Here is a 27752-nt window from a genome sequence, read left to right as displayed (position 1 = left end):
GTCTCACACTAATGACACCCCGTTTCCCATGAGCCAAGCAACATGACTGACCTAAAAAAACCTAGCCTGGATCTTATCCACTGCCCCCAAGAACCTCGCTCCTCTATTTCCCTGGGGGCCCTGTGAGATGCGGTTGCAAAGCCCATCTTCTTCAGGGGATTCTATCTTATCTTTCCCTTTAGATTCTTGTTGGTCTTCTCACCTCCACACAAAGAAAGAATGAGCACTTACTGTTAAAGGGATTTTCTGGGAGGCACTATATGGAAATAAGGAGTTTTTAAAAAAAGGATGTGAAAAAGTTTTAGAGGCTCTGAACTTCTCACAAAATCCCCAGAGAAACTGTCTCTGACTTCATTTCTTAGAAGGGTAACAGAAGTCTCTCTTCTCTGTTCCAAGATCCCAAAGTTAGATTAAGCTACTAAACCTACCATGTTTTCTTGTGTCTCTAGGTCACCCTCTCTCTCTGTTCTACGTTCTTCTAGCACCTTCCCTCACCCTTCATTTGTACTCAATCTATTTCCACCAAGGACTTTAGGCAGCTTACAATTGAGATAGTTTTAATAGAACTATTAAAAATGGAAACAGTGTATCAAGATGATGAAGTTTACCACCTCCGGCTTTTTAAAAAGCACTTGGCTTAAGAATCACTTGAGGACGTTAATTATCTATTTCCATCCATTTTTCTAGATGTGTTTATGATCTTTATTGTTGAAAATTCTGATTTAGTATCAGAGATGGGGCTTAAGGAATCTGTATTTTGAAAGGTTGCCCAAGTGATTTTAAGGCACAGACAGATCTGAGAATGACAGTCATAATAGAAAATGGAGGATAATACCCCACATTTAATATGGTTACTGGTTTTGTCCTTGAGATTTATTGCTACTATTCATAACAGCCAAGGCAAGGTCAACGGGATGGAATATGTGATCCTTCTTATCAAGGGAAATAAGACACTCCCTACTGGTCAGACAGTTTCTTTCTTTCACACTGTATGGTTATTCCCCTCATCCTCCCAGGTCAGACCCGATGGGATGCTAATGGTGGCCTAGTTGATTCTGAGCTTACAATATCCATTTAGATCTTGTGACCTAGGCTCTTGCCCACTTCTCCTAGTTCCTCCTAGTGTGGTTCCTATTTTCCTTCTTCACGCTCTAGAATAGCTGAGACCCGGCATAAGCTTATACCAGAAACATGTCATGGTCTGCTCTGGGCTCTCTGAGCCATATGCTGCCAATTCTGGTTTTCTGATTTTTATTGCAAAATAAATAAAAATAAAACCTGCCCGCTGTACTTTCACAAACTGACCACTCAGCTTGCCTTTGACAATCAAGATTCCAAAAATAGTTTTCTCTAGGAAACACCAGGATCTCCAATGCAAAGACTAGCTGAGTCATTGTCAGTCTTCCCAGGAACCTCTTTTTCAATATTGTTGGGAGGCAAGTGGGGCAGTGAGCACTGAAGGTTGATATTCAGTAGATTTTGTACTTTAAGGCTGAGATCCTGAATCCTCTGGTGGCGTGTACTGCTCCCCAGTGGGGAGGTATTTGCTGTAGAAACTTTCCAACTGCAAAGAGCACTTTTGAAATTCATGGCAGAGAGCAACTCTCTGGCTAGAGCTGTGTATTCTTTACACAAATCATCTTTGGCTGGATTGGCCGTAGTTGCAGTGTCTCGTCCAGGTCTGGGAACTAACCCCAAAGAGCAGGGAACACCCTTCTCAGTTATTAGAATATTTGCTGCTGAGATTAGGTAAGTAAGCAGAGGCAGCAGTAGTGTGGGTGAGAGCTTTGACCTGGATTCAAGTCTCTCGTCTATGAAATGAGACACTGGGGCTGTGTCAGTATTTTCCAAAGTGTGGTATGTTGGTAATCGAGATGATTTTATGCAGTTAACAGATGAGTAACTACCTTTAATGATTATCTATATATTCTCATGTTTTTTTTCCTACTTATGATAGGTTGTGTGAATAGTAAGGAATATGATCCCTTAAAAATATTTTTAAGTTTATAATGCAAGCCTTTTTAGGAAAAAATCAAAAACAAAAACAGAAAACAAAATGAATAATGCAAGAGGTACGCAGATGTGGAAAAAAATTGATATTGCATGAGAAAGTTTGCCTATTGGAAAGCAATGGACCAAATGGCTGCTGAGGGTCAGGCCAGCTCTCTGACATTCTAGTATGTTCACTTCTCCAGGACTATTTCCTTATCTCTAAAATGCAGGGGTTGGAGTAAATGTCCTTTATGGCCACTCTATCTATGATTCCAGGCATAACTCCATCATACAGATGTTCCATCACCCTTAACATGTGGTTCTAGCATCTTAAAACTTGTGATATTGTATGAAAATGGGAGACTCAATAGTAAATTCAGGGTTTATTCATGCATTTATAATTTCTCCCATTCGCCCTCATTTCTGGTAAAGGCTCAGCTATCAACCGAGTTGAGTGGCAGGTGAAAGACTATGGAAGAAGGGATTAGGACAACTGGATGGTGCACTGACCTCACCACTATCTGTTTAACAAACAGCTTCTTGATCTCTTTGTCCCTTGGTGTCTCTTTGTCCATGGGGTGCATGGTTTATACGGGCACTTTGACAGATAGGAATCACTTGCATGAATCAAATGGAACAGAGGATTCAAGAAAGTTCATGCAAGTGGTATGTAAGTCAGAAAAGTTAGTATCACACTGGATTGAAAAGTCCTTGAAGGGAGGGTTTCTCTTCCAAATTGTATGGTTCAATTGTATAAACCAAGAATACCTCCCAGCTTTCCCACTCATTTAAAAAGCTGCAAAATTAACACATGTGTCAGTTTTATAAGACTCTTCTATATTTTAGCAACATGTTACTTGGCTACTTTGAATTACCTTAAGGAGAAAACTGCAGTTTGTCTAAATCCAAGCACCTCCTTGCACTACAACGCTTGCTATTATCCTTCCCCTTTGCCGCACTTGACATGTAAAGTGATATCTCACAAGCTCCCAAACAGTTAGCTATGGAGGCACGGTCTGACCCCTGGTGTTTTCCACCATCTGCGAATTCTTGCCAGTTAAGAGTAAACACTCTGTGTAAATTTCATAATTGGCGCTTGATGATAGCAGAGACCTCTGGTTACTCATTTCTTCCTGCTCTCTTTCTTAAAATGCCATCCACCATTATCCCTTCTATCCTTCTATCACCGTGGGGCTGCTATCACCCCGCAGCCATAGGCCACCGCAAACAGCCACCAAAGATGCACTCAGAGGCCAGGCCGCCAGACCTTCCAGGCACCTTCCCTTCTCAAGCGGCGAGGTCAAGCCACCGCCTTCCCAAGCTGTGGCATCTTCCTCTAAATCATTCTTCCTCCTTTGCCTGCTGCAGGCCCCTGTCTTTGCCCTTTTCTGGCTCCCAGAACAGTTTTGAAAAGAAACTTGTCCAATTATCTGGTGTTCAATTCTGGTGCCATTCTCATCTGTCTAAATGTCACTCCGATCTTCCTTCCTTCGCACCTTCTTACTGGGCACAAAGTCGGTGCTTGCCCGGGAAGTCCTGTCTCCCACTCTGTCGTGAACTGCCAGGATCCTGCCTTCTCAGTTTTTGAATTTCTTTCTCCCTTTACTCTTTCCCTTCCCTTCTTATCTGTGAACTCCATTACCTGCTTCTGCACGTGACAATGCCTATTGCATTCCCCAAAGAATGTGCCTTTTCTTCTTCTAACATATTGGGAAGAATGCGAGCTCGGGAATCAGATCTGTTTTCTGATGCCAAGGCTTAGAGAACCTGTCTTGTTCACCTCGGCTGTAAAATGAGTATACTGAGACCTACCTACCTCTCAGATTTGTTGGCAGTTTCATTAGCTAGAGTAAAGCTCTCACTTTCCTTTATCTCCTTGAGAGTTGTCCTTATTTTATTAATCCTTCCATCTGTTGTTTACGGAGAAGCTACCCTACGGTGGCACACTGCAAGGCACGTGAGGTGGCAGATAAACAACAAGACATGTTCCCGAAGTTGTGGGGTTAAGATTCAAGTTGGTTAGCGAGATGTACCAACAAATAATTAACACACACACACACACACACACACACACACACACTCTTAAGCCAACATGGCGGGGGGGGGTGGGTTGTTCTGCTTAGAAGCAATCACGGAAGGCTTTACAGAGGAGGTGCTATTTGACCTAGACATTTTTTTTTAAATTTTTTTTTTTACTGTTTATTTATTTTTGAGACAGAGAGAGACAGAGCATGAATGGGGGAGGGTCAGAGAGAGGGAGACACAGAATCTGAAACAGGCTCCAGTCTCTGAGCTGTCAGCACAGAGCCTGACGCGGGGCTCGAACTCACAGACCGCGAGATCATGACCTGAGCCGAAGTCGGACGCCCAACCGACCGAGCCACCCAGGCACCCCTTGACCTAGACATTTTAAAAGACTAGTTCTGCAGGTGGATCATAGTGGAGGCTGAGGAAAAGGAACTCTTGAGAAAAGAAATAGGGGCACCTGGGGGCTCAGTTAGTTGGGAGCCCGACTTCGGCTTTGGTCATGATCTCATGGTTCATGAGTTCGAGCCCCACGTTGGGTTCTGTGCTGACAGCTCAGAGCCTGGAGCCTCCTTCACATTCTGTGTCTCCCTCTCTCTCTGCTCCTCCCCAGCTCATGCTCTCTCTCTCTCTCTCAAAAATGAATAAAGAGATGTTTTTAAAATAAAAGAAATAGCACACACATGAAATATTAATACAAGGGCATGGCTATAGCACAGAGGGGTGGAGAAGAATATAGTAGAAATAGTTAATTGGGTAGATGCCAATCATTAATTGACATCAGTTGACCCTGGCAAAGTCATCTATCAGACTGTTTCTCAGTTTATTCATCTTTCAGTTAAGGATAATGTATTAAACAAGTTAACACAAACAAAGGGCAAGCCACCCAACAGTCACTCAAAAATATTAATTCTTCGGGTGCTTGGGTGGCTCAGTTAAGTGTCTGGCTCTTGATATCAGATCAGGTCATGATCTCACGATTTATGAGATTGAGCCCTGCTAACAGTGTGGAACCTGCTTGGGATTCTCTCTCTCTCTCTCTCTCTCTCTCTCTCTCTCTCTCTCTCTGTCTCCCTCTCTCTCTCTCTATCTCTCTCTGTCTCCCTCTCTCTTTTTTCTCTGTGCCCCTCATGCTCTCTCTCAAAATAAATAAACATTTAAAAAATACTGATTCTTTTTGTGTACTTTTGTTAAGAGATGGGGAAGATACCATGAGAATGAAAGCCCAGATAATTCCCTAGCACCAGGCCCACTGGATTGCAGTGTCTGGGACTTATAGGGCCCCAATTCTCATCCTGGTGTTGCTGCAACCAGGCTGTGTGACTATGGGGACGTTATAGATCAGATCTGAGGAACTGTGACTTGTGATTTGTTTTGTTTTAAAAGCTGAGAATTGGGGGTGACCCCACCCTCCATTTCAAGAAACAAGACATTCTGGAATGTCACAACATCTGGGGTGGAGGAGTCACTGAGTAAGGGGAATGTGTCACTGGTGGTAAAACCGTTGTCAGTTGCATAACAGGGTTATATAATTTCTCCTTCCCCTATTTCTAAGCCAGAGAGTCAAAGATTCATGACATGGCAGTTTTACTTCCCCGAAGGAGACACTGCAGTTGACTAAAATCAATCACTTAGATATTAGCAGCTGTAGAGCCAGCGACCAGAGAATATTCACTGAGTGCACAGTTTCCTACCAGATGGTGAAAAGGTACAGACAGAAGAGACCACTACCTCCTGCCCTCAAGGAGATACTACTTGAGCAATAGGGACTTAAGGGGGAACACCAGAAAAAGAAATCTTCCAAAGGACTCTGTACAACAGGGTGTGTTCACATGGCAGGCTTAGGCCTGGGCTCCCCTGTGTCTCTCTACACATCTCCTGCTCTGTGTAATGTCACAGGGACAGAAAGAGGCATGATCTAGATTGGAATCACCCCTGCCTGGTCCACTGCAGGACGCTGCCTGTGTATGAGGCAGACGTTGGTGTCGAGGTGGTAGTTAGCAGTAGCAAAATGATATGAAAACCACTACGACTGATAAGAAAAGAACTGGGCAGAGGTGGAAGGAAGTGGGTGGGGAAACATGTGGGAGAATAGCTGGAGCATTTCTGCTGACTCTTGTGGTGTGTGTGTGTGTGTGTGTGTGTGTGTGTGTGGTCATTTTAGAAACTTTTGTTCAACACTCTATTCAATGTAGGAATTCCTCCCACTACCTTAAAACAGTAAGAATTAAAATGATACTAATGAAAAACAAAAATAACTATGAATTTCATGTATACTAAATAAGGCAGTCTTTGGGCTGTTACCATATTCCAGGCAGTAATGCTGGGTGTTTTACAGCCGTCACTCCATTTAATGTCCCCAGAAGCCCTGAGAGGTGGCTGTCATCATCACCATTGGGCAGAGGAGGAGAATGACCATCAGGGAGGTTGAACGGCTTCTTCCAAACCACTTAGCCAGTATATCACAGCTGGTGAGACGTAAGACTGGAATCCATGTGTGCCTGATTCCAAACCCTTCTCTCCAATATCTCTTACACATAACTGTTCCGCTTATACCTGCAACTCCAGGGATGGGGCTGATTATTCTCCAGAGTGTCTCATTTCATGGTTTGACAGCTCCATTGACAGGGGTAGGGATAGAAAGATTTAAATGGAGCCCAAGTCAGCCTTCCTCTGCATCATTGTTGGACTAGTATTTTTCACCTGTGATGTGGAAAAGGGCTGATACTTGTTGCTTCGCAGGTGTGGGGAGGTGAAATAGAGCCTTGTCCAGAAGGGGAGTTGGAGTCAGACTCCACCCTTTGCTCATCAGGAGCTCTTGGCCAGCTGGGAGCAAAAAACCATTGTCCTGGGGTAGGGACACCATTCTTGGAGAAGTTTCCTGCAGAGTCTCTTATTTTTCCAACTTGGCTGTTCCCCCCTCTACAAGTCACTGACTGAGCTGTTTGGGAGGTAGGAAATGCTTAAGGAATGCACACAGAGGTTCCTTCCTCTATGACCTCCACAGTAATGTAGTTTGTCTGTGCTGCTCACCCGTTCCTCTCCAGTATACTAGGGTGTTTAATGTCATGTGTTCACAAGAAATGGGGCAACGCATGTAAGACACTCAGCATGGTGCTGGGCACGTACTTCCTACATGGTTCATGTGTGGTCAGCTTCTGTAATCAGCTTCTGAGCAGATGTTGAATGGCGCATCCAGAAGCAGTAGAATGGAGTTCTTACAGGCATGGAAACTGGAGGAAGCAACTGAGAATCCCTATCTGGGTAGCCTCCCTGCCCCCCATAGCCCAGAGGGGGGAATAGACATTAATACCAGAATCCCTTGCCAACTCATTTAAAAACGTTGACTGAGCTCATGCTATCTGCCAGGCTCTGAAGGGGAGTGATATTAAAAACAAAACGAAACAAAACAAAGCATGCCCTCCTCACTCAGGAAGGTCAAAGTGAAGCATAGTATACGGGAAAGGGCAGTGGAATGGACCCTTCCCTAAAAGTGCACACGTGATGCCATGGCTGACCAGGCAGCCAATTGCTAACTGGGGCTTACCTATGGGGACAGCTTCCTCCATGGCCAGCATTCTTCAATGTGTGTGATGTGAATGCACTCATTTATCCGTCCCATTATACAGATAGCAACACAAGGCACAGAGCAGCGGACAACTGAGCCCTAGATCACTGCAAGCCCAGAGGTCACTGAAGCGTGATTTGAAGTACTCTGGAGCTAGGTTCTACTTCTTGCCATGCCTCTACCACAAGGAGACAGAATAGAGTTCAATCTGGAAAACATTTTCTGTAATGTCTGCCCGGTCTTTGTTCCTGCCAGGAGTAGAATCAATGGGGAGAAAAGAAGGAAAACATTGTTCTTAATCTATCAGAGTTGTTGACTGAGTTGAAAGAGAGAAAGACATAGGAACTTTGGCCCCACTGTAGCATGATACACTGGAGGCAAAGACCAGTGATTAAGGGTACGGAGTTGGGTGACAGACAGACCTAAATGCCAGATGTACTATATATAAGCTGTGTGACCCAGGGCAGGTTACTTAACTCCTCTGTTCCTAGGTTTCATCATCCTGCCTGGTAAAATGAGGATAGCGCAGATACTTGCCTCAGAGAATCAGAATGGTGTAAAATAAAGAGACACAATTAATAGAGAGCGATTGGCACACTGTCACATACTAAGCCCTCAATAAGTGATACCTGGCATGGTTTTGGAGTGGTGGTGGGCGTCCAGAGCCAATGAGAAAAGGTGATTTTATTTTATTTTTCTTTCTTTCTTTTTTCAATGTTTACTCTTGAGAGAGAGGGAGAGAGCATGCGCGCTTGTGCAAGGTGAGCACAAATGGGGGAGGGGCAGAGGGAGAGGGAGAGGGAGAGAGAACACCTGAAGCAGGCTTCAGACTCTGAGCTGTCAGCACAGAGCCCGGCGTGGGGCCCAAACCCACGAACATGAGATCATGACCTGAGCTGAAGTCAGACGCTTAACCGACTGAGCCACCCAGGCGCCCGAAAAGTTGATTTTACTAAAGAACAGGGAAAGATTGTGAGGAGTGACTGATTATTCACTTGGGAGTTAGGGGGAGGTAAAAGCAAGGGAAAGTCTCCAAAAGGACTTTCATATGCTAACTTAAGGCTCAAAGGATCCCGAGGCCTAGCTATTGTCAAGCTAAGGTTGTTTCTCCCTCCAGCAAACCTTTAAGACAGTAGGGAGTTGCAGGAAGAATATTATATTGAATATATCGAATATAACATTCTTCCTGCCTCAAGTATTTGTCAATGGGCTGCAGGTTATAAGGAAATTTAATTTTATCTGCTATTTCCTTCTGCCTTTGTTTCCCAGTTCAATACCCCATCAATAGGATGGGGACATAAAGGATATAAAGGGCTGGAAAAATAGCAGGGGACCAGATCTGGAAGGACACTGAAATTGTTTAAGGTATTGGGAAACGGTGAAGCTCTTTTCTCCAGGAAGGGACAAGATCAGAGGATCAAGTGGTGGATGGATGGAAGGAAGAGGGGAGCCAAAGGCCAGTCAGCTGGAGCACGGAGGCCATACCCTCATCAGCTTTGCTGAATGTCAAAGAGGATCCTGATTCCTGATCTTGTGACAGAAGGACTGAAAGATCAGGAGACCTGGGAACCTGGGCCCCTTTTATCTCCATCTCATAAAGCATAGAATGGGACCTTCAGGGCCACAGAACAATCTGTTCTTTTTGGGAGAAAGCAGCAGCAGTGTCTCCTGTGGTCTGACCCAACAATGTGGGCTCTGCTCATTCGTCTCAATAGCTCAAGCACTAGATATATATAGAACTGTGGTGACAACAGGCAGAAGGTAATTTAATTTGAGCAAAAGCCCCAAGTGGAAGAGACAGGAGGCCCTTCTGAATGTAAACGCCTAACATGCACGGCTTTGTTTTTATTATTTCTGTATCCCCTAGCAAAGGCTCAGTCTCGTCATGTCTCCAGTTGCATTTGGCCAAACACCAGAGGGAAGAGAGACACAATCTAGGTCAGTGGTTATGCAAGGAAAGAAACCATTCTGAAAAAAGAAAACAAAAGCAAAACAGGCCTCTTAGTCCCTTGGAGGGTTGGAAAGAGGAGAGTGGGATTATTGGTAATTCCCATGCTATCATTCACTTCCTATGAGCTGACAAGTCATTCTCTCCTAGATCCCCTAAACCTGGACCAGAATATATTAGCCATAGGACAGTGGAGAGGTTTCTCAGACTGTAATAAGTACTGGTATACATTCATGTGTGCATGTGTGTGGGGATGCGTGTATCTGTTTTTTTTCTTTTCCCTCCTTTTTTCTATCTACATAATCTCTTAGTTTCTTTGCATAAAACTGCTGTCACCTTTCTTTTATTTGTCTGGGGTTTAGTCCTATGCCTCAAGGTTCCTGAGACTTGGAGACAGGCCAAACTGGGTCTGAATCCTTCTTTTTACCACTTTCTGCACAGGTAGCTTCAAGACAGTCACATGGCCTTCCTTAACCTCAGTTTGTTCCTAAGGTGAGGATAAGGTTGCTTACATTCTCAGGTTAGGGTGGTAATGGAGTAAGGTAAGAGTAGAATGGGGCGTATCATAGAGGCTATATAAATACTAGAGCCCCACTCAATGACTACAAGGCACCCCCTTGGCTCTCATGGGCTTAAAATCCTCCCATCATGCTGATGGGGTTTTGGGGTGATGGTGGGGTTCGGAGCTGATGGGCAAGAAAGAATTCTTAAGGATGTCTTTGGTGCAAAAAGGTGATTTTATTAAAGCACAGGGACAGGACCCATGGGCAGAAAGAGCTGCACTGGGGTTGTGGAGAGTGGTTAAATACTACGGAGTGGGGGAGGTAAAGAGGAAGTTTCCTAAAGGGATTTTCCATATGCTAAAGACTCACAGATTACTAGAGGACTAGATATTGTCAAGCTAAGGTTGTCTTTCCCTCTAGCAAAGCATTAACATTAAGACAGTAAAGGGTTCCTGGACTTTAGGCTATTGGTTAGATTGCCCCCCTCCGCCCTTTTTTTGTAATTGTACTAAGATATTTGTAAACTGATGGAGACTCTTCAACAGTTTCACCATCTGTTTTCTGTCCTTTCCTTTGTTCTTGGGCAGCCAGGAGTTCCTGAGGAATATTAGACATATCTCCCCTTTGGAGGGGGTGGTGTGCTAGGCCGTGTTTGGCCCTCAGCTTGCCTAATGGTCCCTCATCATCCCTTCCTACAATTTGGAGGTTCCCTAGTTCCCAACCTCAATTTCCATCTCCCCAAAACCTTTCTATCCTTCAAGGTCCAGCTAAAACTCTCTTTCTTGGGACAAGCCTTCTCCGACCTGAATAGCTCCCAGAGTTTGTCACTACACTGAACTCCAGTAGGATTTCTGGCCTAAAGTCTCCCATGGGTATCTCCTAGGCCCTCCCAAGATGCCAGGCTGTGTGATGACTTAATATTTTACACAGGCTCTATTTGACCCTGAGAGATACAGCTACCGTGACAAATGGACTTCAAAGGGAAGGCAGACAGATGTGGATTCAGCACAAGCCATCATTCTCACGGGAACCAGACCTAACCAGAATTGGAATGATCTTCCCTGCAAGCTGTGACTTCCCCAACAGTTCTCACCTCGATTGTCAGTGGCCTGAAATGCTGGTGCAGGGGCTGGTGTAAGAGAAACATCCAGGGTGGAGCTGGGCTGGCCGCTGGAGATAAAAAAAACACCTTAGCTTTGGTTTATAGATACAGAGATGACATATAGTTCAGTGGTCACCAAACGTGGCTGATCACCAAAATCTCCTAGGGAGAGGGTGCTTTAGAAAAGAGAAAGATTCATGACCTCAACTCCTAAGGACTTGAACAAGACTTTTCTGTGTTAGAAATAGGAAGTATATATATTTAAAGCTACCTGGTGACTCTGATAATAAGCAGATTTGAGAAGTAGTGATAGAAACCATCCACTAGATGCCATAGGAAAGAAACTAAGAACTTCTTAACGCATTTTCATTCCTCTCCAGCTCTAAGAGGAGTTTAAGCATCTCCTTGATGTTATGGTCAAATATTCCAGCATTTGAAAGATTAATTTAGCTATTATCCTAGAATGATCGGAAGAAGGAGCACTGTTTCCTCTTTTACCACAGCTATTCTTGCTTGCACATACATCGTACCTATTTACCTGGCCCAGTTTGTGGTTTAGAACAGTCCCAGAGCCAGCGTTTAGTGAGTGATTTCTGTGTCCCAGGCACTATGCAAATAGCTTGACTTGCATTGCTTCATGGACTCCCTCAGAGGAGCATTGTGATTATCCTCATTTTACCGATGAAATGGCAACAGAGAAGTTCATTAACTGGCCTAAGATTCCACAGCTAGTAAGTGGCAAAGCCAGAATTTAAATCCTGAGGCATTTACTCCAGAAGCTACCCTCATAAATATCACTATTACACTTCAGAATTTTAACATATGTGTCTGAGGATCTGTTGTTCAATTCCAATTTTAAACATGTAGCTTCATAGGTCATACTCCTCCATTTCCCAATGCCTTCCTCTTCCTTTAGACAGTTGAAATCTTCTTCCAAATAAATCTGTTTTACTGTTTCAAAAAATTCATTTTGCTTCTACAAATATATTTGTGTGTGTGTGTGTGTGTGTGTGTGTGTGTGTGTGTGTTTTAGGGAAAGGCAAACTCATTAAAAAACATTATGTTTGTCCTTTCCTATTATATAACTGAGATCATGCAGCTTCCCACCCACATGGGGAATATTTATTGGTGTGCTGGTGAATGTTTAACAACCAGCTCTCCAGGGCAGGGGAGGGAAGCAGAAAGCCTTGACTGTTGGCTGGTTTCTGTGGTGTAAATATTTCCACCATGGCTAATTTCACGATTCCAACACGATGTCACCAAACATGCAATTAGGAAGAGATGCTTATGACCAGCTCTCAGTAGCCAAATTATCAGAAATTGCAGCATTTTCTCCCTTTAACCTTTAAAGTATCTATTCTTGCTCACACAAAAATCACATCAATTTTCCAGGTCTGATTTCTGACTAAATAAAATCATGGGAACCAACATTTACAGAGTGATGTCTGCATTCCAAGGGCTATGCAAAACACTTGACATAATATTACCATTAGTTGTATTCTTTTTTTTTTTTTAAGAGAGAGAAAGAGAAAGAGAGAGAGAGAGAAAGAGAGACCACGAGTGGGGAAGGGGCAGAGGGTGAGAGAGAGAGAATCCCCAGCAGGTTCCATGCCCAGCAGGGAGCCCAACCCCAGGCTCTAATCTCACAATTTAAGACCAAGATCTGAGCTGAAATCAAGAGCAGGACATTGAACCAACAGAGCTACCAGGTGCCCCACCATTGGTGGTATTCTGGCATCAAAGAGTATGTTAAATAGAATTTCCAATATTCCATTGCTCTTCTCTAGTGACCAGTGTATAAGCCACCAGACCTCGTGGAGACAGGTTGAAATATGGGGAAAGCACTGTCTCGACGTAGGCACACCCTCAATTCTGTCCTAGCTCTAGTATGACTGAAAGAGTGACCTTAGTCAAGACACATGATCGCTGCGGGATCTGGAATATATGACTAAACGTGCTGACAACAGGAGAACTAAGTGATAGACCATATGTAAAACGCTGGGTACATTACAGATGATCAATAAATGTTAGCTATGGACCCTCTCTCCTTTCATGAATCATTTACATTTTCTGAATCCACATTGCCTTCTTGCTCAAATGATCTCTACTTGTTCTTCACTCAGAGCCCACAAGCTCTGTTTTCTCTTTGTAGTGTATGTCTCCCACTCTGAGTTGTGCTTTCTCTCTGTTTGTGTGATTTTATTTACCTCCTCCAAGACTTCCTTTCTAAGCCTCTTAGCTTTTTCCTTTTTGTGTGACTCCTTTTTCTCTCAGGCTGTAACTTCCTCAGCCATGCTTTTCTCCTTCTACTGGGATGTGTGCTTCTTCACCAGCGGGACTCCTAGTCTCCACTCTTTGCTTCTTCCTCCATTAATTTCTCACAATTCCCCTTCCCATTACTCCTCTGTGGATTTCAGACAAAGCCGTCTTTACTGATGTGTGTTCTGTTTGCTTCTCTAGACAAGAGCAGCCTTCACTGTCCTCTTTATTTCTTGCATCTTGTATATTCCTTGCTCCTACCTGTCTGCCCCCAACTCCCAAATGCTTCCATTTGAAATCCATTGTCTTTAGTTTTCCTTTTCCTTCCCAAAGGACTTCCAAATCTCTCTTCCATCAGCCCATTATCTGTCTTTCCTTTTCCTTTTTCCCTGAAACTACTCTAGCTGGGTAGTCTTCCCTTTCAAGATGCAAAGGACACAGGGCCAATTTGCATTGATATTATCTGTTTTGCATCATAAAGGTAACACTCCTTTTCAGGCTGAGTAGCTGGATTCTTGTCACTAACTTGAGAGGGGGGTTGGTATTGTTTCTGTCTCTACACTGAAATCTCTTTAATAAATCCCTGCACAGAATGACAGTTTAGGTAGTGGAAAGCACATGGACCCAGGCCTACTTTCAGATTCAGCTTACCACAGCTGTGTAATCCTCAGCAAAGGAATCCATCTCCCCAGGCCCCCCTCTCTTCATCAGTAAAATAGGAAAGCAGCACAGCATAGGGTCTAAGAATAGGATTTTGTAGATGGACAGATCACACTGCCCCGCTACTTACTGGTCCATCGCAATGGCTATGCACTGCTTAGGTCACCACTTCCTCGTGATGGCAAGCACCTTTTTGGAAGTGCAAGGTATGACATCTATGAAATAGGTAAATCTCAGAAACGAAGGGAAGACTCGATAAAATCCTCTGTGCAAAATACTCAACCCATTCCCCGGGCCATCAGAAGCACTCAGCACTGGGGTTTATCATCATTGGGATATCTCTACGTCTCTCAGAAGTGACATGGCCCCTCATACGTGCCTGGCTTTGCTCTTGCTGTTCCCTTGACCTGGAATGTCCTTTTACTAACATCATCCCTGAAGTGTCCTCTTGTGACATTTTCTTTTTTTTTTTTTTTTGCACTTTTTTGCAAAGCCTTATCTAACCACCCCATTGTGCTGTAAACAGAATCAGTCATTCCCCACTGTCTGTCCTCAGAGCGCTTTGTCCCTGCTCGGTTGTATGTCCAATCACATTATTTTGCAGCTTACAGTTTACTTACAGGGATACATCCTACACATTGTTCTAGACGAGGACTTTTCAGAGAGCTAGGCTGAGTCTTTTATTCTGTTTCTCAGCACCAGACACAATGCCTAGCAAAGAGTAGGTGCTAGACGTACATTTGTTAATAATTGTAAGAACACATGCCGACAAATGGTAGATGTTCATTCTAAGTTTGTGATGAATGCGAGAATGAAGAAGACAAAGACCCAGTTTCCCCATATGGCTGGGGCATAGACCCAGGCCATCCAGGCATCCTGGTCCCAGTGTGTAGAACCAGGTTAGACTTGGCCCAACAGACTTGGCTGACTGATTTGGTGCTGAGGCCCTGAGCTGCTGATCTAGAACCTTTCCAATCTCTATAGGCAGGCACTGACTTGTTCCTAAGTGTGGAGTAGGTTGGAGCATGGGTATAGGGTTAAATGGCCCCAGCCCAGAGGATGAGAGTAATATCAGGCAAGAAGACAAGCAAATCACTAGAGTAATATGATTTATTTGGCTCTCTCAATTAGTAGTTCCTAGACAATTTGGAGTTTTGACATCTTATCATTTTTATTTCTTTAAACTTGTACTTATTTTCTTATACTCATGAAAATGGCCCAGGGGAAAAAAAACTAAGGCATGCTGGGATTTTTAAAAAAACAAACGTGAACTAAAATTATGCCTCCCAATCCCCCATTCTTTGCTGACACTTCCATGAATAAGGCCAACATCATATGACTATGTGTCAGGCACTGACCACATGATTTGTTGTTTTTCTGGGAGCATGATTTAATCTATGGAACAGGACAGTTCAACTAGTCACTTAACAAGCATTTATTAAACACAGAGTCTGATGTAGGCACCATGTGACCTATCAAGACTAATAAAAGGTGATGGCTTGGAAGGTAGTCCTGAAAGAAATGTCAATGGCTTGGAATTCAAGTCTGTACTCCACCCCTTATTAGCTCTGTAATGCAGGAGAAATCACGAGGACTCCCCAAATCTCAGTTTGTGCATCTCAGAAACAGGCAACATATGAGTTGTCTTCTCTCCAACCCCTTCTCATAGAGTTGTTGGAGGATCAAACAAACTAGCATATTACAGAGCTTTGAAAACTGAGAAGCGATAAGAAATAACAAAGCATGACATTCAGCATTGCTTTTTGTTTGTTTGCTTGTTTTGTTTTCCCATCAGGTAACATCAACTTCATTCTGAGGAAACTGGTATAAACCAAATGAAAGCTGGTAAAGTGAACCTTAACCCCCCAAGTTCTGACTCTGGTACAAATTAGGTGTGTGATGTGGTCTGTTCACCTCCCCTGCCTGGGCCTTGATTTGCATATCTTGGAAAATGAGGTGGCCAGACCAGAGGAGCTCTAAAGATCCTTCTAGCTCTGATCGTGTTCTTCTTGATTCTGACAAAATGTCTGTCGTCTGCCTGAACTTGGTAGTAAGTTGTGTTTATAACTTTACACACCTGGACAGGAAGCATCAGAGGACAGGACTGAATTCTTTAGGCCTAGGAACACAGCTAGGGGGTGGAAGACTCAAGAAGGCACAGTTGTCCCAAGTCTAATATCAGGGGAGGCCAGCATGACTTCTGGTGCCCTAGGCACATATACCTTCATGGGTCCCTTCCTTTTTTATTTATTAAAAATAACTAACTAAATAAATAACTAAATAAAAAAGTATATTTTATGACTGCATTGGTATAAAGATGACTATAACTCAGGATCAAGTATATATTCTTTCTTTTGATATAAAAACAGTAAAAGTTTTAGTAGCCCTAAAAAATTGTCATGGACCCTAGGAACTATTCCTGCTGTGTTTAATGCATATGTTGGCCTTGCTAGGTTCTCTTAAAAATGTTGGTGCATTTTTTGTTTTTAATGTTTATTTATTTTTGAGACAGAGAGAGACAGAGCATGAGTAGGGGAGGGTCCGGAAGAGAGGGAGATGCAGAAACTGAGGCAGGCTCCCGGCTCTGAGCTGTCAACACAGAGCCTGACACAGGACTTCAATTCACGCGAGATAGTGACCTGAGTCTAAGTCAGATGCTTAACCCACTGAGCCACCCAGGAGCCCCAAGTGTTGGTACATTTTATTCAAAGAACACGTAGACTGCCAGCCATCTGAAGCTAGACTTCCTTCTAGAGTAGGGTTTTTCAGCTTTGGCTGCTGACATTTATTTGTAGTGGGTAATGGTTCTCTGAGGAGGTCTGTCCTGTGCGTTGTAGGAAATTTAAAAGCATCCCTGACCTCTATCCACTAGATGCTAATAGCATACTTGCCTCAGTTGTAACCACCACAAATGTCCCCAGACATTGCCAACTGCTCCCTCAGGGGTAAAATCATCCCCAGTTGAGAACTACTATTGTAGAATGTTCTCTCTCAGTGATGTTCTACCTTTTGCTGACAGCTCATGATCTTGGGAATGGCTTCCCATATCACTCTTGGTGAAAGATGAATTCCTTACATGGATCTGTAAGACTCTTTGATCTTACCCTCCATTCTGCTCTGACTTTTCTACTGTTACTCCTGTCTTCCACAGGATTCCTACCCCACTGTCTTCCCTGCTGCATCCTGGATCTGCCAGACACACTGAGTTAGGCCCTTTGAAATGGTTCTACCCTTTGCATGGAACACACTTCCCCTAGATAAGCCATTTGATTAATTCCATTAACTTCTTTGATTCTTTGTTTAAATATCACCTTCTCAATGAGGATTATGGTAACCACCCTTTATAAAACTTTAACCCTATTCTCTGTCATTTCTCTTCCTTTGTTCTCTCTCTCTGCCTCTGTCTGTATATATACACATATATTTTTCCCCCATAGTTTATCATCTTCTAACATACTGCAATTGAGCCTGGAAACAACACAGGGGTTAGGGGCACCAACACCCTGCACGGTCGACTCCCTCAAAACTTAACTACGAACAGTCTATTGTTGACAGGAAGCCTTACTGATAACATACAGTCAACTAACACATGTTTTGTAGGTTATATGTATTATACACCGTATTCTTATAATAAAGTAAGCTAGAGAAAAGGTTATCAAGAAAATTGTAAGAGAAAATACATTTATAGTACTGTGCTGTATTTATCAAAAAAAAAAAAAAATCTGCATGTAAGTGGTTCCATGCAGCTCAAATCTGTGTTGTGCAAGAATCAACTCCATATAGGGGTGCCTGGGTGGCTCAGTCGGTTAAGGGTCCAACTCTTGATTTCGGCTCAGGTGGTGATCTCATGGTTTGCGGATTCAAGCCCCACATCAGGTTCTGCACTGACAGTGCGGAGTCTGCTGGGGATTCTTGCCCTCCCTCTCTATCACCCCTCTCCTGCTTTTTCCCCACCTCTCTCTCAAAAAATTAACTAAAAAAATATTTAAAAAAAGAATCAGCTGCATATAACTTATGTTATTTAAATATCTACCACACATCCATCACTTATGGTCTTTGTCCACAGAAGATCTGCAGGAACAGGAACCTTTGTTTTTGTCTGTTTTGTTTATCCTACAGCTGGTACAGAGTACACGTTCAACAAAGATGTATGGGATCAAATTGGAAAAAAACTGAAGTAGCTGCCTGTCTTGGAGGAGGGCCACTAGGAATTCTCCTTCCTCCTTCTGACCTCAAATCCACATCTCTGTGTCTCCCTTGCTGTGCGACAACTCCTTCTTCAGTGGAGTTCTGGGTCCCTCTCTGAAGTGCCCCCGTGCTCCCTAGCCACGTTTCCATTCGTTTGTGTGCGTCTGTTCCCCCTCAGTCTCTGGGCCTCCTGGAGCAGAGGGGAAACCTGCATGCTCAGGGTTTTGAAACAACTTATTTTTCACTTCGTATAGCTGGTCTATCCATGAAAAGGAATGATTCAAAAGAGACTTGAAAAAAACAAGACCTTGCCATCCTTGTGAGCAAAAACAATGACCAGGAGAACAGAGAAACCCCTTTCAATCTTCGTGTCAGGCATTATTTGCCACTGGAGGTTCTGAAAAGAAAGGCCAATCCACGGGGTTACGATGTCCTCCTCTCAAAGCCGGCTGGGGAGAGGCAGCCAGGAAGTCACTGCAGCCAGGGCTGGCATGCGGGGACACCAGGAGCCCACGTCTTGCTGGAGAGACAGCCCTCGCTGACCCAGTTTCAGAACAACATCGCCTGACACAGCACTGCAATCCACAACTTTAATAACTTGGTGACATACAAAGCAGTTTTGATGCAAAGTGGAGCTGACAGAGCAGCAGAGGGAAGGCTCTGCTTCTCACCGAGCTGCGTGGGGAATCCGTTCAAGGTGACTGCAACCTTCGCAGCAGAGCAGACAGTCCGAGGCTGCTCTTGCAAACAAGTAAGACTGGCTTGTTTTCCAGGAGGACAAACACAGGGGTGGCTGACAGTGAGTGGAACCAACTTAGAGGGACTGGGTGATACGGCCTGTCTCTTCTGCTTTGATTTATGTCCCCAGCATTCCTGCTCTTCATCATCCTTGCTGCCCCTGCCTTAATCAGGGCCTGTATCACCCGGGCTATTGGAGCAGTTGCATAATATTAAATACTCAGAGCTTATCCCCTCCATCCCTCTGGGTCACAGCCAATCTTGAATGATCTTCAAAAAGCATATCAATGATCATGTAACTTTCCACATCAAACCTTTCCCACGCTCCCCATTCCTACAGAAAAAATGTAAACATAAACAGTTCTTCACACTTAGTCTGTGAGCCACATTTTTAATTTCTTCCACTCAGTCCTGCATATTTCTTGTCATTCCTTGCCACCACAGCCTCCATCACCCCCACATCTAGTTTTCTCTTTGTAATTTGCCGAATGTACACCATACTTTTCATTCCCTAGTGTCCTGAAGGATATGATGATTCCATGTGCACTTGAATACTCCCTGTGGTTGGGGACTCACTACCTCACATGATAGCCTTTTCTAATACTGAACAGTTTTAAAGCTCTGTAAGTCTTTTCATATGAAACACAAACTGCGTTCTATGACTCTCCTTTGCTGTCCCTGTGTCTACTTTCTGGAGTCTCAGAGGATATGTTCAGTCCCAGAACTTTCTGAGAAATGAAATCAGTGGAACACAGCTTTGAGCTTCTTATCTGTGCCACAGTGGCCAGGGTCCTTTAACCATTTTTCACAAGCTAAGATTTTACCCATCTCCACTCTCTCCAGCTTACCTTTCTGCACCTTCATCAAATATCCCCGATTCCTCTTAGATTCAAAAGGGGAAAGTTGTGCGTTGTGTGTTTAAAGAGAACAGTAACAATTAGCAACGATAATCATTATCAGCAACTGTTCTTGGCATATGGAAATGCATGTCTTGACCTAAGTTGTGCAATGTAAATTATTTATTCTAGTATTCATTCATTCACTCATTCAATATATGTATTTCTATTGAGTAATGAGGGTCCACAAAGTAAGACACAGTCTCTGTTTTGAAGCGTTTCCTGATCTGGAGGGTAAGGGGTGGGGCAACCATCTTGCAAGCAGCACTCACACTCCGTGTAATCAGAACTGTGATAGGGGCTACACGAGCATTGAAGAGGGGCCCTTAACCCAGCACAGAGACACTGAGGGATGGAGGAAAGCACTGCCCAGATATTGCTGTTCACCCTGAGACAAGGAGGGTAATAAATGCTAGTCAAGTGGAAGGAGTGAGCAAGGACATTCCAGGCGGTGTGAACGGCAAGGGCAAAGGCACAGAGATAAGACAGCGCGGAGTATTCAGTGACCTTGAAGGGTCTTGTGATTCCTTAACAGGGCAGTGTGCATTAAAAGGTTGATTCCTGCGTCCAGACTGCAGTTCAACTGAAGTAACGGAAGAGAGAGATTACTGGGGCTTGAAATTGTCAGGACAATCTCCCTGGAGGTGAAGGGTCCTGAGGTGGGCCCAGAAGGAAGAGCATATTATGGAGAGCAGAGAGGAGGGGAGATAGATATCTATATGCAAATATGTCCACACATATACATCTGCTTCATATGCATTTAAACCTTAAATTGACTTTCACTTGCCTTCCACTTTGGTTTCCATGGTAACCCTGGCCACTTATATTTCTTTTAACCTCCTTTTCATTGTTTCAGGATGAGGCGAGCTGCGTGAGGGTTAACCAGTCAGGAGAAGACAGGAGATTTTAAAGCAATTATTTGGATTTTTTTTTTTTTTTTAAGAAAACCGCCAACTTTGCAATTTAATGCAAACTGTCTCTGGTATATTTGCCCTGAAGGATGCTGTAGGGAGAAACAGGAGCCAGAATCCTTTTCGTCCCCTCCTCCCTGACTTCTATTATTACCGTGCACTTACTGCTAATACAGCATCTAAACTTGCAATCTTGGTAACTATGGCAATAAAATGGGTGAGATTCCCTTCCATTATGACTTGAATTGTTAGGGCTTTGCAAAGAGCACGTGCGTTTGCACAGAGAAGGGGGGCGGCGCACTCCAGGGAAAAGAGTTTTTTCAACTCTCTGTGGGGAATTGGAGACTATTGTCTATCAGTCCACATTTACATGAAGAATTATCACCATGCGTGTGTCAGAGGACGCGGGCACCCTACCTATGGGTTATAGTGTGCATCTAGAGCTCACAGAACTCCCTTGTGCACAGCCTAGAGAGCCAGGGGGCCAGGGCTGCACGGAGCCTAGAAGAGACAGCCAGCAAGAAACTAGAAGGATTTAATCCAGGAAACTTTTCTCTGCAGAGGGCCAAACAGTAAGTACTTCAGGCTTGTGGGCCCTACTACCTTGGCTCCGACTATGGAACTCTGCTTTGCAGCTCAAAAGCAGTTACTGACAGAATGTAAATAAAGGGACAGGTGTGTTCTCATATAATTTCATTTGTGGACACTGAAATCTGAATTTTGAATACTTTTTCACAGGTCATAAAATAGTATTCTTCTTCTGATCTCCTCCCACCCCCCCCACCCCCCAACCATTTAAAAATGCAAATCCAACAGAAGCACACCTGTAAGAACAGGGCCTGGGAACTTTTAAGAGCCATCTCATTGCAATGATCCAAAATCCACAAGAATTCACTGGGAATGGTCTTACACACCCCAGCTTCCCCGCCCCCTGATATCTCCTGGTGGTTCTAATCTCTGGTTAGCTTTCTGCCTAGACATATAATGATTTATACACATTTACTGTCTCCAGGCTCTGGCTGAGCCCCAGGAAGAGCCTGTAGCATTTGGGGCAACCTCCATTTACCTTTCCCACCTCTGCTTCCTTTGCTGGCCTGTGTTGATGCTGACAGCTTAGCCCCAAGTCCCATAAGCCCATAGACTTCCTTCGTTGGCCAGTTATTCTTACCTGCCCCAACTCCATCCCTTCCAGGACCTTTGAGGTTCCAGGAACTTGAGGTACTCAGTAGGGAGAGGAGGATAACAGGGTCACTGTCTCCTGATCTGCAAAGAAGCGGGAGACTTTAATTATTCAGGACAATCCTGGAAGGAAAAACTAGGAACAGTGAGTGGAATTTATAAAGTGGCATATCTCTCTCTTACAGATCTTATTCTAGGCTGCTAAATACACCTTGTGCCACAAGCAGCTGTGATATGGGAAAGACAGAGAGAGAGAGAGAGAGAGAGAGAGAGAGAGAGAGAGCGAGCTCTGAGCTGGGGGGGGTCTCCAGTCCTGGATTCGGGGCTTTAGCTTCTTTCATTGTGATAGCTGGGCACAACCATCTAATCCCCTCTCTTCCAGCTGGAAGGAAGTGGCTCTCTGATGGTGGGGAATGTAAAGTTCAACAACAACTGGCTTTGATGCTCTTGGCAGGTTGTGTGACCTTGGGAAAACCAGGTCCTGTACTCTGGGCCTTATCTCCCCATCTGTGCTCTGGGCATAGCAACCCTCTCCAGCAACAGAGACCTCGGATTATAGCCCTTTCCTCTCTGCTCCCAAGGAACAGGCACATCTGTTTTTTTGGATCCATTACTTTGCAAACTTTTAAGGGATATTTTTCCCTCCCTGCCAGTCCCTAGGAAATTACTGCAGCTCTTTCTTTGGAAAGAACATTAGCCAGACCCTGTGCTAAGCAAATGCATTCAGCTTCTCCCTATCTGATTTCTCTTTTTCTCATTTGTCAGCAAAGGAGAAACCTCCCAGCTATTAATCAAACTCCTGGCTGTGGATGGCTCTAATTGCAGAAACCACTGCTGGATGAGGGATGCTCAACTTTTCCAAAGAAAGCCGGCTGCCTAGTGCAGAAGAGAAACAATTAATTACCTGCTCCTCCTGTCCCCAACAGAGATGCAGATGAACTAACAATATTGCTGCTGGCACCAAATCCTCCCTTCCCAAGGTGGAGGAAAGCTAACGCAACTCAGACAGCATTCATAAAAGTAGAATGCCCAAATAGAAGTTTAGCTATAACGCTCTGGTGGGACCAAAGTTTTGCCTCTCTCTGGCATCTTTACCTTAAGATGGATGTAGACAAGCTCTAGATCTTATTGAAGAGAGTGATTGGGGATGTTGACATACTTGAGACATCATATTCTCCAAGGAAGGATCTAGTGTGTCAGAGATATTGAATTCAGAGAAGAAAAGATTAAGGTGGGGCTAAGGGAGGGATGCAACTTAAAAAAAAAAAAAAAAAAAAACCAGGAAAAGAGAGATCAGACTGAATGTGTATATTTCAATGGACAGACTAGAATTGTGGGTGGAATTTCCAGTTTCGCCTAAGAAGAAATCCTTGGGACTTGGAACTGTGTGCCTCTGGAAGGAGGTGGCCCCCAGAGGTACTTAGGTTCTTGCTTCTGTAGGTTTTTAAGAACCATGAAGGATGTTGTAAAACACTCTTCGTACTGGATAGGAAGTTTATTCAATAATCTTGGATATGTAACTGCCCCTCTTTTGGGTCCTGCCAAAAGTTACTAATACTTTTGTTTTACTTCAAAGTTTTCAGTGTAACAGGCAACATAGAAGGAATGGGTGGAGGTAGGGAGAGCTGAGTCTAAGATGGGAGTCGGTTTGAAGGAAAGACTTGCATTGAAGAACTGTGGGGGCTAGTGTTGGAATGCCTTTTTTTTTTTTAACATCTTCAATTGCCAAGGGGATATGGTAGATATGATGTCCTCGTTGAAAGTAGGTGCTGAGAACTGTATTGTTTTTCTCTGCATCCCCAATACCTAGCAGATGCCCTGCACAGGGAAACTTTACGATGGATCTGAAAACCTTCTGAATGAGTCAGATTTAAACTTGCACTTCTGCTATGAGTTCCGGGAGGCAATATTGTGCAGTCATAAAAAGAATGAACCTGAGTTAGATGGACCTGGGTCTACAGCTTCGGTCCTTGTTTCCTAGGTAAGTGAGACTGGGCAGCAGGGGCAGAAACTCTCAGTGTCTCAGTGACCTCCTCTGGGAAATAGGAATGCATGTATACACTGGGTGTCTGCATTGAGGTGCCAGTCTCTTTAGAGCACTGGATTGGAATCCCACCTCGGTCAGCTTTTTTCCTTTGTCTTTATTTCATGTGTTCATTTACTTATCTCCTTAATTATTTACCTGCAGACAGAAAGGCGTGTTGAAAAACACAGCGGTGTGTTTGAATCCAGGCCTTTGCACTCCAGGCTGTGTTAAGTTGGGTCAAGTACCTAAAGTCTCTGGGCTGTGGTTTCCAGTCTGTGATGAAGCAAAGTACAAACCTTGTCCCCAGTGACGCTGGGGAAGTGCGTAACAAGGAAGTCTAGTTGGGGGATGGATAATTTTCACACTGACTTGCCAATCTGCAAAACTACCAAAGAGGAAATATGTGGTTTACTCTTAGAAGCCAACGCAGTTCCCCTTGGTGGGTTTCCCTCTCAATTCCCCTCAACTGGGTTTACCTCAATTCCTGGTAAGCCCCAGGCTCCCACCTTTCCCCCCATCCAAGTCTCTCTCAGTTTAGATAGAATGTATCCGGTCAGGAATGAGGTGGGGGAGGGGAGGCAGCCCTTAACGCCTTCGTCGTTTTCAATTGCTGGAGTTATTTATTTTTTTTAATTACCGCTCCCCCCCCCCCCGCCCCTTCCCTTATTTCTTTGCTTGAAGCATTCTTTTTCAGGGTGTTTGGGGGTTTTAACATTATTTCAAAAAATCTTGCTGTTCTTTCTTCTCTTGCGTCTACCAGGCTTTCTCAACAGCTTCAAATGGAAAACTTTGAAGTGAGCGAACTTAAAAGAAGCACTGAAAACTCCGCCCGATGCCCCGAAGTCCCGTGGGCAGCCGTGCCACAGTAACCACTCTTGGCGGAGCTCATTAGCGCGGGCTGCGGGGGCCCGGGCGCCGCGCGGGCGGGCCCCGCCGGGGGGAGTGCGCCTCCGCCCGCCGCGCGGGGCGCTGCGCCGGGGCCGCGCGGGGGCGCGGGGGCCCGGGGACGGCGCGCTGCGGGGATCGGGGCGGCCCGCGGGCCCCCGCTGGCGCCGAGCCCCCGGTGCCGCCGGCGCCGCGCGCAAATTACATCTGAGCCGTCTTTCAAGCCGCCGGCCGCTTTCAAAACGGGGCTTTGAAAGGCCGGGCTCCCCCGGCTCCGCGCTGGAGGACCGAGCCGGGCTTGTCGGGGAGGCCGGGCCGGCGCGCACGTGCCCGCCTCTGCGGCCCCCGCGCGCGCTGCCAGCGAGCATGAAAGCAAGGAGACGGTCTGGTGGGTGTTCTCGCCCACGCTTCCATCCCTTTATTTACGGAGGAAACGGGCCCGGCTCCCGGAGTCCTCGCCGGCCGTGGGGGGATGAATGGGCTGTTTGAAGTGAGAGCATTGAAAGTTTTTCTTTGGGATATATATAACTCTCTCTCTCTCTCTCAACACTCAGTGATCCCGCCTTACCGAGGCACCCAATCTGGGAGGCAAAGAACAGACAGATACATGGTGAGTTCAAACCCTGTTTGAGGTTTGGAAACCCAGTTTCTGTTAGCGAAGGGAGGGTCGCTGCCACTCAACCCCCTTTCTCCTGCTTTTGCCCCAGGCCTTTTGGTCCCCGGTTGAATGAGGGCGCTTTCCACACAGTGGGAAGGGGGAGGGGAAACACAGAGCTGAGAATGACAGATTGGGGTTGAATTTTCTGCGCCACTTAACGCAGAGAAGGCGCCTGACCCACAGTGGCCGTCGGGCCTTTCCCCCTCAACTCCAGAAGTTGCGCGCCCTGCGCCTCTACGAGTGTGCTTCCGCCCTTTTGTGTTTCTGTCAGTTCTTCCTTGCCCAAAGGTTGAGTTTTTAACGTGCACAGGTATCCAGTGCCTTCCTTTGCACCAGTCTTACTGTGGTCTTCAGTATAACTGCCTTAAAATTCTTTTTTTTTTTGTTTATTTATTTTGAGAGAGAGCATGCGCGCAGGAGCAGGGAATGGTCAGAGAGAGAGAGAGAGAGAGAGAGAGAGAGAGAGAGAGAGAATCCCAAGCAGGCTCTGCGCTGTCAGCACAGAGCCAGACGCCGGGCTCCAACTCACAAACCGTGAGATCATGACCTGAGCCAAAATCAGGAGTCGGTCGCTTAACCTACTGAGCCACCTGAGGCCTCTGCTTTAATATTCTTATAAGACGTTTATAACCCCAACTCTTTCCAAGTCATCCCAGTCTATGTGGCAGTCAATTCTTGGCTCTAGGGGCATGGTTCCACCCCTATGACATCCAAAGCCATCAAACAGATCATACTTGGGTTAAAAAGAAAATGTTAAGTACTCTTCTCCAGGACACCCCTCTGTCTGGAAGGACAATGGCTTATTCAGGGTTTCGCAGAAAGTTTATCAGTGAATCAGTATGAGCCTGGAAGAGCATATTGAGATACACTGTCCCCCAAAAAAGGGATATAGATTCAATGCCACAGTCCTTGAGGGCGATCTTGTTAGCCCCTTCTTACAAGAAAGTATGGTTGAAAGATCTCTGTGAATTCCCAAGGCAACACAGAAAGTGGGGAAGCCAGAACACAACAGATGTAGGTTTTCTGACTCTAAGTGGATGTTCTGTCTACACACAGTGACTTGCTGTCCTCCTCGTCCCCACCCCTCTTCCTCTCTTCCTGATTACAACTCTATCTCTTAATTCCCTACCTCAAACTTTTTTTGCCCTGAAGCCTTATCAGGCTATGACAGGCAGTCCTGGGCAGAAGGCCCACTCAGTACCCTGTGAATAGTCCTTTGCATTCTCACATACAACCTATGTTGTGTACCAAAACCTTATTCCCTTTGGTGGGAGGAAACTGTTAATTACAGACGCTGGCTCATGGGCTCTGCGTTCCAAAAAGACCCAGGGCCTGTCTTTGTGTCTCGCCCAGCCCAGCAGAGAAAAGCTAAATTGTGTTTGAAAGCCTTACAAGGGGAACGTTAATTGAGGCATAAAAGCGTGTGTCTTTGATCTTCCCAGGACCTGTGGTTCTCCCATTATCTGAATCCTGTTCCTGATGACACAGGTTGGAGCAAAGCCTGCAGTGAGACGAGCCAAAGGCACCAAGCTGGATGTCCTAGCTGCTGCCTCTCCCTTTACACCACGGTGAAAGCTCTGCCTATATGTTTTTAGCTGTGACTTACATTTGCAGCAGCCTAGCCCTGATCTCCGTGGCCATCTTCCTGCTCTACAATACAGGCCTGTGTTCTCAGCCTTCAACTATTTCTGTGAGCATTTCTGTGCTTCCCTTCTAGAACTCCCCCCACCCCAGGATGATTTCTCACGTCTGTCCTAAGTCTCAGCTTCACTGACATGACTCACTGACTTCACAGTTGGATTTCAGGGTTTTGTAAGATGTCGTGTTCATTCATTCACTTCGGCGTTCAGTCACTTAATTTCTCCTTCACTCATTCATCCGTGCACTCCTTCAAGCATTCGTTTACTTTTTTGGTCTCGTGTCTAGTCTTTCACCAACTGAGCCCAAGGAGACTGCATGTGTTATAAGTTGACTAGAATCATTGTACAAGTATAAGGATTCCTGCATGCACATGCCTGTTTGAGTTACTGAAAGCGGCTGGAGGGAGCTCACGCAGTGGCCTAAAATCTGTGTAACACTGCACTTCCCGGAGAAGTGTTCATCCAGGGTTGTTTGAAGGTCTGAGGCTGTATTTAATGAGCAAGTCAGCTTAGTGTAATATAAAAGAAGTTAGTTTTGGGAGTGGAAGAAAGCTCTGAGTTCAAATGTCAGCAC

The 27752-nt window shown here is 44.9% G+C and overlaps 1 protein-coding gene across 1 annotated transcript; it reads left to right on the top strand.

Annotated features, from left to right (window-relative positions):
- The first annotated feature begins 14199 nt into the window (after positions 1-14199).
- LOC125150492 (transcription initiation factor TFIID subunit 4-like) lies at positions 14200-27250 on the top strand. The gene is made up of 4 exons (XM_047830439.1): positions 14200-14263; positions 24888-25268; positions 25435-25490; positions 26981-27250. Exons 1-4 carry the CDS (start codon positions 14200-14202, stop codon positions 27131-27133), a joined length of 654 nt encoding a protein of 217 aa, XP_047686395.1. The 3' UTR covers positions 27134-27250.
- Positions 27251-27752: the final 502 nt, after the last annotated feature.

This window comes from Prionailurus viverrinus, chromosome D4, assembly GCF_022837055.1.
Source record: "Prionailurus viverrinus isolate Anna chromosome D4, UM_Priviv_1.0, whole genome shotgun sequence".
Taxonomy (NCBI): domain Eukaryota; kingdom Metazoa; phylum Chordata; class Mammalia; order Carnivora; family Felidae; genus Prionailurus; species Prionailurus viverrinus.
The sequence above is the reverse complement of the archived record's forward strand: the minus strand, read 5'-3'. Positions and strand labels throughout refer to the sequence as shown.